The sequence below is a fragment of the Arachis hypogaea genome, chromosome 7 (genome assembly GCF_003086295.3).
Source record: "Arachis hypogaea cultivar Tifrunner chromosome 7, arahy.Tifrunner.gnm2.J5K5, whole genome shotgun sequence".
NCBI lineage: Eukaryota > Viridiplantae > Streptophyta > Magnoliopsida > Fabales > Fabaceae > Arachis > Arachis hypogaea.
Window position 1 is genome coordinate 20,345,451 of NC_092042.1, and position 13,027 is coordinate 20,358,477.

The 13,027-nt window shown below is 37.1% G+C and overlaps 1 protein-coding gene across 1 annotated transcript; it reads right to left on the bottom strand.

Moving 5' to 3' along the window:
* Positions 1–1,572: 1,572 nt before the first annotated feature.
* Positions 1,573–4,689, bottom strand: LOC112702737 (exocyst complex component EXO70B1-like). The gene is made up of 2 exons (XM_025753894.3): positions 2,255–4,689; positions 1,573–1,791 (listed from the first exon to the last, which is right to left on the bottom strand). The coding sequence occupies exon 1, from the start codon at positions 4,525–4,527 to the stop codon at positions 2,272–2,274; it is 2,256 nt and encodes a 751-aa protein (XP_025609679.1). The 5' UTR covers positions 4,528–4,689; the 3' UTR covers positions 1,573–1,791; positions 2,255–2,271.
* Between the last annotated feature and the right edge of the window lie 8,338 nt (positions 4,690–13,027).

Below are 13,027 nucleotides of genomic sequence, written 5' to 3' on the forward strand. Positions count from 1 at the left end.
GGAAAAGTTCGGTCGCCTCATTCAGGCCAAATCTCGTCCACAAATTCCTCGCTGCTGTTGTAACTTCAGAGCTCGTCAAAGATTTGTTCTCAAAAACCCTCAAAATCATCACTTGTGGTGTTTGATGCCTCTTTCAAGTCTCACAATGAGCATCACTTATTGGTGCTGGACACATTTATTAAAAAGAAAAAATCCATAATATATTCATTAAATGGCTTAGTAGCATAGAGTTGGCACCACCGTGATTTTGCCGCTGACCGACGCCTCAGATGGATGGCTGTTGTTTAGTTGTGAATTTGTTGTATGTTGGAGTCTAACCTTCATATTTTGTATGAGGTTGTTAATAAATTTCTTAATATTTTGTTGCCAATAAGTGAATATAGGATAACAAAATGGGACAAATTCATAAATAATTTAGAGAGCTCCATCCAATGAAATTTCCAGAGAGCACTCGACCAAATACTTTGCCAACGAAGTGACAATCTCTACTTCACACCAAAAACACCTTATCATACAAAATTAAAATAAAAAATATTATTTATACGTTAAAATCTATTACTATGTACTTATATATAAATATTATTTAATTTTTTCTAAAATTAAAAGTGAGACTCGAACTCAAACCTTTAGGTAAGAATTAGGAGACTATACCATTTGAATTATAACTCGTTAATAATGTATGTATAATTTAACTAACTTTTAATGTGTATTTTATATGGCAATATGTGATCCGTCACCTTATAACTCATTTTTATTGTACATTATGAGTTATAACTCGACCTTAATTATCATTCATTCTGTAATCGACACTTTCATCACCTACTTATTAATGACCATTATTCTGACTTAATGATCAACGATCATATCATCAACTCTATTCATCAACTCTATGCCTATAAAAAGCACCAATTTCTATATACACCATACCTTCTAGAGATATGTTAGATATATTCTATATACATTCTATATTCATAGAATTATTATAACACAATACATGATAACTTCTATTTTATATCTTACATTTTATATTCATAGAATTATTCTTATATCTCTTAAACACTTACTAACTTGAACGTCAGAATGTCTTTTGCAGGTACCCATCCCCTTGTTCTCTCCTTACTGATGTATAACTCATCCTGACGAGAAGCTTGAAGACATTCATCGATGGACGAAGCTATACACCGGCCAAACTCAACAAGAACAATATGTATTTTATTTTAGTGGTTAATTTTTAATAATTGATTTTGATGTATACAGCTAATAAAAAAAATAAACAAAACAAAATACTTCTTATCAATATAAAGAAAAAATAGAAAAATCTTACAAATTTTTTTTCTAACCAAAAACGAGACCACATAAATTAGTATATAAAATATAAAAGTAGATAAATATAGCTCTAAAATTTTGTAAGCTACATTATAAAATGATGCATCTCAAAATTCGAAATTATGCTCAATTTATAGAACCAATAAAAAAGATGTTGTTGGAACCGCTTAACATCCACCAAATCATCTATAAGAGAGCAAAAGGAAAACTAAATCACCACACTTGAAACTAAACTTCCAAAACAAATTCCAAAATAATACTTATTCCAAGCTTATAGCTAAAGAATAATTACATCTCAAATTTATTTAAAATAACTAAAATGGCCAAGTACCTAGCTAACTTTATTGTTACAGATTTTAGAATGAGAAGCTACCTGCAGTATCCTAGCCTCCCAACAAACATATTGGAAGTATACCACTACAAAAACAATAGCAATCATGCAAGTATCAACCAAACAAAAAGCGCCTGCAAACGTGATAATATAAATGGTGAATCAGTAAATCTCAGTGAGAGCAGATAAACAAAGTGGGCCAAAAGGAGAAACATGTGACATGAAACAAAGTGGGCCAAAAGGAGAAACATGTGACATGAAACGATTTTTGAAAAAAAAAAAAAAAGATAGTTTGATTATTATATATAATCAGTAATAGTAAACATTAGTGATCACAAAGCGTCAACTCTATGCTTTCTTAAAACTTATATGAAGAGAATTAATTTGAATAGCTTAGTGGGATAAAAGTAAGAACCCCAATGCCTTAATAAGTCAATTATTTTTCCAAAATTATTGTTCTCCAAATAGATGACGATTTTGTTCGCTAAATCACTTTCTATTTCTCGAAAGATTAGGTTCATTTGCAGATCGGTCACTACATTCATTGGATTGGAAAGATAAAACAAGCAGATAAGTCAGGAGCTTGCGTAGCCTTACCTTTCTCTTTTGGCAACTTATTCATCGTCATCACGATTATCATCCGAACTATATCCACCTCCAGAGAATAGGCGCACGAAGCATTCTTCAAGTTCTTCCGATGTTGAATACTCGATGTACTCATCAGCATGATCCCCAAGAATCTCGCGGAACCTCTCAATGAAATTTCCATATTCTGGAACAAAGACCGTGCTCACCGATTTTCTCACTTTTCCCCTAACTGTATCATGAACTGACCATCTACGATGATGATAAAACATTTTGCCAAAGTGCTCGTTGAACAATTGGATTTTCTCTTTCATTGACTCTTCCGTCACGTTCTCGCTATCCAACTTCAAGTAGCCAAACACCGTATCCCATGAGTTTCTTCGATATTTCTCGAGGTACCCTTGGAATTTGACACTTTGTTCTTCGAGCCAACTATGCCCCAAAATGGTGTCCAATTGAGTATCATGGACTTTCCTTTCTATGTAACTAAAATTATTGATCAAGTAAACACAGCCCAGGGAAGCATTCTCGCTGTTTTCTGTGAAGGTTTCCAAATTGGCCTCCAGCAGATCGATCATCCAAGAAATGTGACTAGCAAGCAAAGTCATTCCCTCCTTTACAGGAACTATGGGGTAATCTTGGAGGATTAATCCAAGGGTGTCTCTTTCTTTGAAGGCATCACTGAGGCGTTCCATTAGCTGGACAGTACTGTCATGAATTATAACACTACAATAGACTACCTCTTTTCTTCCATCTGCGTGAGCCAAATCCTCCAACCCCATGAAAAAGTAATCCTTAATTGCTCTACACAGTCTTTCTTTAACTTTGATTGCTTCAGTCCAGAGTGCACCCCTGATTTCAGTATTAGAAAACAGTAACTCAAAAGATGGAATAATTAGATCACATTGTGCTCTCAACACTTGGAAAAGCTGGGGCAAATAGTCACGTTTCTGATATTTAAGTCCATTCTTTGCAACCTGATCCGCGAAGTTCAGTAAATCTCGTGCCCATTCCGAGCAAACCTGCATGAAACACTCACCCCAGATGTCAGACGAAGAGCCAAACACTCGATCGCAGAGTCTCCGTTCATTAGGAAATAGTATCCTTAATGTTATGTTGGAAACTTTAATCCACTTCTTCACCGTGTTCTTTTTATGCACATTCAACTGTAACTCCACCTGGCATATCTCCAAGAACCGTTTCCGGCTTCTGCTGTATTCATCCACCACCAAATTCCTCAAGTCATCGTCAAACTGGGTCAAATTCATCATCAAGCGATTCAGCTCATCAAGTACCTGTGACGAAATCCTATCCACTAGGAAGTTGGAGTCGTTCCCCAGTACCGCTGGAACCTCTTCACTTCTATCTGTAAGGTAATCTCCCAAGGGGCGCTTTAACTCCCATGCAAGTTCCCTATCCAACCCATTAAGCGTCCGTAGAGCACGCCTGAACCCGTCTAAGAGATCATCACTTCGAACTGGTGGAGGCGCTAAAAGAGGAACAGTACCGGTATCGGTATTATTGGATTGTTGTGGATTCATTGCAGTGCCAGAGCCGATAGAAGAGGTATCATCAACAAAAGAAGTTTCGGTATCGGTATTACTGAATTGTCGTAGACTCATTGGAGTGCCGAAGTAGTCAATAGAAGAGGTATTCTCAACATAAGAAGTTTCGCTATAGGTTGGTGAAGCTGATGAATTCGTATGAGTGGGGATGCGTTTTTCTGATAGTTCATGTAGAAATGAAGAAAGAATAATGAGTAGATAACTGAAGCATGCTCCAGGGAAGATAGCCAACCACCAGTTTATCTTCATGAGTCCTATAAGTAGAAGTCCAACAAAAAAGTATACGATTTCCCCGAAAAATTCGACTTGAGTCTGTATTGCTAGACTTAAAGACGTCACAGCAAATGCAGCATAGGATACCAGGCGTAATACATCCGGTTCCTCCTCTTTTTCTTTATCAAGAAAGATGGTGGCGACATAGGTGACTGTAATCGCCACCAATACCAAATGCGCTTTCACCCATGGTCTGCTCCCATTTGGCCATCTTCTTGCAAATAAAACTGCAATACAGATGAGGGCAATGAGAACAATGGAGATGAGGATTTTCAACATCAGGTTCCAAGCTTTGAGATGATGGTTGAAGTAGCTGAAAGCAAAACAGGTGAGTCCAATCATAGCTGACGGGACACTCATTATCCACCATTTATCAGGCTCATGCTCATGCAGCACCCAATTTTTCCATTTTTCAATGTGGTGTGGCAAGGAAGAACCAGTAGGCATGTTTTCGTGAAGCTAATAAGGCTTAGTTCATACTTCATACACAGTAGGCAGGAAAGGGTAAGTGCTTAGCTGAAAAGCTCTTCGCCTCGTCTTCCCTATTTCAATTGACAACATTTCACCACGAGTTGCTTGTATTATTATTATTATTATTATTATTATTATTATTATTATTATTATTATTATTTATACACTAAAATTAACTATCAAAATTAATTACTAATATATTTTTATATAAATACATATAATTTAATTTATTTTTAATATTTATTTATATATTTATATTTTAATATATATTTTATAATAATAACTAATTTTAGTAATTAATTTTAGTATTCACATTAATTATTTATTTAATGAGCAAAAGATAAGCCAGCTTCTCCGTCATTCAGACCAAGTTTCGAAGAAGCACTGAAGCAGCAGCATGCATTACCATTACCATGGATTTATTTTTCATCCACTACCATCGTAAAATTAAAATGGTTTAGATAGCTAGGCATTTAATTACATCGTTTTTTAACTATTATTCAAATAATTAATATAAAAAATAATTATTTATACCAAAAAAATGTTAAAAATTATTAAAATTTATTGATTTTACTCATTATTTAACTATTAATTTAATTTTTTAATATATTTGTTTAGTTTAATAATCCAATAATATATTTTATTTAATAATTTTAAACATTAATTACTAAAAGATAACCAACAATAAAAATTTTGATAATTCTCTAATATTACTTCCTAAATTAGATACGCCTATAAAATAATCTATCAATATTAAATTCTATTATCATTATTATTATTTTTTTTTCATTTGGAAGAATCTGCTGCTTTTTTACCTCGTATTAGCTGTACTTTTGCGACCCAAGAGAGAAATATTATTTCTTTCATTCTTTGTGCACCAACTAGTCAACTACTACTATACCTCGCTTAGTATTTTAATCGCGTTCTCATCAATTGATTGCCTAGAATTTGGAAAGGAAAAAAGTAGTGGGAAAAATACGGAAACATGAATCCTCAAGACCACTAACGGGATTTTTTGGTCGCAACCACTAACAAGAACTAATTATAAAAAAAGACCAAGACTAATTACACTAAAATGATTTAAAAAGACTAATTTAACTAAATTAAAAAAAATATCAATACATGTATAATTCAGTTACTATTTTTATTCTATCTCTCTTTTGTGATGTCGCTGCTACTATTAATTTTTGGGAGAAGAAGTCTAACGTGCTGAACAAGTTTCAAGTTTTGGGGTAAACAACCAAAGGTTGAAGCAAAGAGTAAGAACAAACCGTTTGGATTTTCATAACTTACAGAGTTATTACCATTCTTCTCATTCATGGTTCTTATTGAATATCTTATTTTTAGTCTAGTCTTTCTTTGTTTTCAATGGTAAAATGCATAACATCGAGGATTGTATGAAAAAATCATTGAGTGAAAAAAGACAAAAAAGTTAGACTTAGAGAAAAGTTTATATTTATTTCAGAAATCTTTTGTAAATTTTTCTATTTTGTTGTCATGATCCTGAGAAAATTCTTTTGTAAGTTGAGTGAGTATTTTGCTGTTGAAAGTTAGGATGAGTTTCTAGTCAAATCTAGTTTGGGTTAGAAACTGGATTTGTCCCAGATAGTATTGGGTAGAATCCTAGAAAAAATTAGTGTTTTTAATCTTGTTCAAAGGTAGTGAAATTCTGTCATTGTTGTGATGGAGACTGAATGTAAGCTATATTGTAGTAAGTAACTGAACTAGGATATATGACTGTGTCACCTCTCTTTCTCTTCTCTACTTCTGGTTCTATATTTTAGGAGACAAAATAAAATTATTTCCTGAATATTCTATCTAGTTATACTTTACTGAACTATACCTTGCATGTTATTCTGTTTTGACTCCTCCTTCAACGAGAGACAAAATCAAAGTGTCTCCTATTTTTCTACTCAAAGTGATTTTAGAGATTCTCAATTTGAAAACAAAGTAAAAAGAGGATAAAATTCAAGCTCTATTCTCTTAGTTACTGAGATTCATCATTAGTGATCACAAAATGTCAACTCTATGCTTCCTTAGAAATTATAACAGAATTAATTTGTTTAGCTTAGTCGTATATAAGTAATTAAGAACTCCAATTTCTTATAAGGTCTAATAATTTTCCAAAATCATTTTTCTCCAAATAGATGACGATTTTGTTCACTAAATACGAGTACCATGTATGAAAACTTTTAACCACTTTCTGGGTGTAAGTTAATGAGCTCAGCAGAGAGAAGTTTGTTTGCCAAGCTTATCCGGTAGCTAAGAGTTTGTTAGAGTTTGTTGTAAGCACTGAAAATAGAAAACTTGCCGTTAGAGTTGGTTGTAAAATCCGCTATTATGCTAGGTTGATTAGAGTCATTAGACAGTATATATAGGAAGCTTAGTGCATTATACATATTGTGATTTGTCATTATTTAGAAAATGAGAAATCAATTTTATTTCTCAACCATTTTATCTCTACGTTCTCTTTCTTAACACTGAAACTTCTATCTTCTTTCTGTAGAACTCAAAGTTTCTTCAAACATGATACACAAATAATATATATTTTTTACTAAAAAAGCGCGCATCAGGATCATCATTTTTTTCCATTTGCAAGAATCGGCTGCATTTTCACCTCGTATTAGCCGTACTTCTGCGACCAAGAGAGAAATGTTATTTTACTAATTTCATTGTGTACCAACTACCATCTGCTTAGTATTTTAATGGGATCTTCGGCGTTCTCAATTGAATGCCTCCACATTCCTTTTGTTCCATTTCAACCGAATTTGGAAAGGAAAAAAAAGTAGTGGGAAAAGGAAGCCGTTGCCTATGAATTGTGTATGAAGTGAAACAATGAAAGGGTTATCCCTCTGTTTCTTACCCAACCGCGTTTTGTTTGAAAATATGAAAGCTAATATAAAGGACTGTCTGAATTTCATTTTCACTACATACAACATACCTTTAAAAATAATATTATTGGTCTTTATTCTCTTTTACTTATCTCGTCCTCACACAAAAAAAAAACTTTGTATCGTACCCTATAAACTCGGAAGTAACGACTTATATCTCGGCCACGTCAAACAATTCAAAGTTGCAGATAAACAGAAACTTATCACGTAAACGATACTCTCCAAGAATCTCGGCTGAAGCCGAGATCCGCTCAATAAGCCCCTGAACAGTTCAAAGTCCAAAAAGCCTATAAAACGGCAGCAACATGAGTAGTCTAAACACACAAGTCACACAGTAACAACTCGATCATACACGTAAGTCTTAAGAGATATTTTTATTGACTTTAGCGTCAGAGTCCTTTTTGCATGTACCACGCTCGGGTCTGTGTTCAAGGTGGATATTTCAAGTGACGAACAAGGTCATCTTTCGCCATCAACGTCTAGAGTTCAACGTATAGCGCGGAGAAGAATATCCTTGCCAGAACATTTGGCGCCTGCGTGGGGCGTAGCATCACTTTTTAAGTACTGACTTGACGAATATCTACTTTTCTTGTACCTTTTTTCTTTTTTTTTTCTCTTCGCAGGAACACAACCGAATCATGACAGATCACTCGGCGACCCCGCAGCACAACCTTTCTAATGCCGAACTCTTGACAGCTAACGCAGCCTTGTTAGTAGAGAATCAACGTATGGCCGAATTATTGTCAGCAAGGCAAAACGACGGTGAGAAAGAGAAGGACAAAAAGAAGCCCGACAACAATCCCCATGGAGACCACCAAGCAGATTCAAATGCGAAAACAGGGGAAACACCTCCGAAAGGGGAAAGGCGACGATTACCCCCTTTTTCCAAAGAAATCATGGATTTTGAAATGCCTAAGAATTTTACTCTCCCAATGACATTGACACCGTACAAAGGGGACCGGAGACCCTAAAATTCATGTTACTTCGAGTCTATAATGTTTCTTAACAGTGACTCCGATCCCAACTTGTTTTGGTCATTCCCCACCTTCTTAGACGGCGCTGCGTTGTTATGGTTCTCTAATTTACCTGCAGATTCCATTTCAAGCTTTGACGAATTTGCAAAGCTATTTATTAACCATTTTGCAGCTTCCAAAATCTACGTAAGAGATTCCGACTATCTCAGCACAATTAAGCACGGACAGCATGAAAGCTTAAAGGAGTACGTGACACATTTTATGGAGGCAGCCATGGAGATCCCTGACTTTAATCTAGAAGTGCAGCTACACGCCATAAAGAGCGGACTTCATCCCAGGAAATTCCAAGAAGCGATAGTAGTAGCGAAACCAAAAACACTGGAAGAGTTCCAAGAAAAAGCAACGGGGCAGATAGAAATAGAAGAATTAAGAGAAGCTCGGAAGAGCGAAAGGCCAACTAGAAGAGAAGAAGAAAAGCCTCACTGATCCCAAAACAAAGATTTCAAGAAACCATTTAAGCTGGCACCAAAGTTCGATTCATACACCAAAAATTCAACACAAAAAGAGAAGACATAATTAAAGAAATTCTGCATAACAAGCTGATAAAATCGCCGAGTAGAGCAGGCTCATACCAGGATCAGAAATATGTAGATAGAAGCAAACACTGTGCTTTCCATCAGAAATTTAGCCATTCTACAGACGAGTGCATAATGGTAAAAGACTTGTTAGAAAGATTGGCAAGGTAAGACCTCCTAGACAAGTACATTACCTCTAGGAAGCAAAAGGAAGCAACGAGGGACGCAGACAAAGAAAAAGAACCCTGGCAAAAGCAGGTGGAGCCACCTCCCTCTAAGGGAATAATAAATTACATTTCAGGTGACTTCGCAGGTGGCGGAACAACTACCTCGGCTAGGAAAAGATGTTACTAAGCCATGATGACGATGGAAGGATCTCGTCCAGATCTGCAAACGTCGGCCTCAACTTCCCATATCGCCCTTAGCATGGCCGACTTCAAATCATCTTGTCCGAACTTAGATGACCCAGTCGTAATCTCAGTCAATATGGGAGAATTGACAGTAAAGAAGGTCCTGCTCGATCCAGGGTGTAGCGCCGATGTCCTGTTCTACTCAACGTTCAAAAAGATGCACTTAAATGACAACGCATTGCAACCCTCACCCGGGGAATTGGTAGGGTTCTCTGGGAAAAGGATATCGGTATTAGGATATATTTGGCTAAGAACAACACTAGGGGAAATAACATTATTCTAGGACGACCATCACTTAACGCCTTCGGGGCCATCGTTTCGACAGTCCATCTTTGTGTAAAATTTCCTTTGTAGGACAATATGGTAGGAACAGTGTACGCCGATCATAAAGAGGCTAGGAAATGCTACAACGCGGGCCTAAAAGCAACCACAAAGGAGAACATACCTCAGATTCATTTGGTGTACGATTCGGAAAGCATCCCGACTTTGGCCGAACTGGACCCCCGAAGTGACAACAGTCGTCCTACACCTATGGACGACCTAGAAAAGGTACAATTAGGGCAAGACGAGCAATTTACTAACATCGGATCCGCTTTCCCTGCAGGAAACAAAGAAGGTCTTATCGAAATATTAAAGGCCAACTCCGGCCTTTTTGCATGGACACCAGCAGATATGCCAGGAATTGATCCAAATTTAATATGCCACAAACTGGCAGTCAATCCTAACGTCCGACCTATAAGACAAAAGAAAATAAACTTGGGGTTAGAAAGGAAAAAAGCAGCAGAAGTAGAAACCCCAGAAACTACTAGAGGTAGGATTCATTCAGGAGCTAAGGTTTTCCGCATGGTTAGCCAACGTAGTGATGGTACGAAAGAGTTCGGAAAAATGGCGCATGTGCGTGGATTTCACCAACCTAAATAAAGCGTGTACCAAAGATTACTACCCACTCCCAAAAATAGATAGATTGGTGGACGACACCTTAGGATTCCAAGTACTTAGCTTCATGGACGCCTACTAAAGGTACAATCAGATACTCATGCACCCAGACGATGAGGAGAAAACAACATTCATAACCGATCAAGGCAATTGTTGTTATAAGGTAATGCCCTTTGGGCTAAAAAATGTGGGGGCAATCTATCAAAGATTGATGGACAAAGTCTTTAAAGAACAGATTGGAAGGAATATTAAAATATACGTAGATGACATGGTAGTCAAGTCAAGCTCAGAAAAGCAACATAAGCGTGACCTCAATGAAATCTTCGAGCAGCCTAGAAAACACAACATGAGGTTAAATCCGGAGAAATGCACATTCAGCATGCAGGGAGGAAAATTCCTCGAATTTCTACTGAGCAATAGAGGAATAGAAGCTAATCTCGACAAATGTCGAGCAGTAATCAACATGCAATCTCCTTGTTCGGTGAAGGAAGTTCAACAACTCACATGCCGATTAGCAACTTTATCCTGATTCTTGCCGGCGGCAGCAGCCAAATCTTATCACTTCTTCAATACCCTAAGAAAGGCAGACAAATTCGTCTGGACAGAAGAGTGTGAAGAAGCATTCACCAAGTTAAAAAATATTCTAGGATCACCGCCGATATTACAGAAACCCGAACAAGGTAAACCACTACACCTATTCCTTTCAATTTCAACTAACACAGTCAGCTCCGTGCTTATAACAGACAATGGAAAGGAACAACACCCAGTATACTTTGTAAGCAAAGTATTACAAAGCGCCGAAACAATGTATCTGATGATAGAAAAATTGGCATTCGGGTTGATAATCACAGCTCGGCAACTACGACATTACTTCCAAAGACACCGAATAATAGTTCAGACTAGTCAACCCCTTTGCCAAGTTTTATCAAAACCTGACCTAGTAGGAAGGATCATAAAATGGTCCATCAAACTCTCAGAATTCGACATTACATACCATTCCAGAGGTTCTCCCAAAGCTTAGACCCTTGCTGATTTCATTTCCGAATTCACCAGTGACGTATAGGAGACCGAGCCATAGGAGCTATACATGGATAGAACGTCGAATGACAACGGATGCGGAGCAGGAATATTGCTAAGGATAATACAGGGTATACACAGAACATTCAATCAAATTCTTGTTCCAAACAATAAATAATCAAGCCGAATACGTGGCATTACTAGCAAGGCTAAGACTTGCAAAGGAAATAGAGGTGCCAAAGCTGCGAGTGTACTGTGATTCCTTACTCGTAGTACAACAGGTAACTGGTAATTTTCAAACTAAAGATCCCCTCCTAGAAAAATACATAAACATTGCTAAAAGCATGATAATGAGTTTCCAAGCATTTGAAATAACACACATACCCCGAGAACAAAATTGTAGAGCAGATATCTTGTCTAAACTAGCTATATATAGAGATGTTCAACACTCAAAAAATCCAGTTCATCTTACGCTAACGAAACCTAGTCTAGATACACAATTTGTTTTAAGTGTGACACAGGAAGAAGATAGGCGAAATCCCATAATCCATTATCTGAAGACAGGAATAGTACCAGAAGCAGAGCCGAGATCTTTCAAAAATAAAGCAAGTAATAGCACCCTGATCGGGAACGACTTGTACAGACGAGGCTTCTCCCGACCATTACTTAAGTGCCTTGGAGAGGACGATGCCAAAGCAGCAGTTACAGAAATCCATGAAGGTATTTACGGTCATCATATAGGAGGAAGAAGCTTGGCAACAAAAATCCTACGGGCATGTTACTATTGGCCGACCTTAGGATTGGATTGCACAAACAAGGTGCTAAAATGCGATGCATGCCAAAAGTGCTTCCCACTAATACATAGCCCAGCCGAAACATTGCACACATCTGACATTAGTTGGCCGTTCCACAAATGGGGCATGGATATCCTCGGGCCATTCTCGATATCACCAGGACAAGTAAAATTCCTTTTGGTAGCCTGGTGCACAAAATTGCAATCACACTTTTGCAATTCCGCACAACTAACCAGCAAGTGCACTGGGTCGTCCAAGTAATACCTTACGTGAGTAAGGGTCGATCCCACGGAGATTGTCGCCTTGAAGCAAGCTATGGTTATCTTGTAACTCTTAGTCAGGATATCAATAATTCTCAGGTTTAATTGTGAAAAGTAAAAGAACATGAAATAAATACTTGTTTTGCAGTAATAGAGAACATGTTAAGGTTTTGGAGATGCTCTATCTTCTAAATCTCTGCTTTTCTACTGTCTTCTTCTTCATGCACGCAAGACTCCTTCCATGGCAAGCTGTATGTAGGGTTTCACCATTGTCAATGGCTACCTCCCATCCTCTCAGTGAAAATGTTCAACGCGCCCTGTCACAGCACGGCTAATCATCTGTCGGTTCTCAATCAGGTTGGAATAGAATCCAGTGATTCTTTTGCGTCTGTCACTAACGCCCAGCCTTCAGGAGTTTGAAGCTCGTCACAGTCATTCAATCCTTGAATCCTACTCAGAATACCACAGACAAGGTTTAGACCTTCCGGATTCTCTTGAATGCCGCCATCAATTCTAGCTTATACCACGAAGATTCTAATTAAGGAATCCAAGAGATATTCACTCAATCTAAAGTAGAACGGAGGTGGTTTTCAGGCACACGTTCATAGGTGAGAATGAT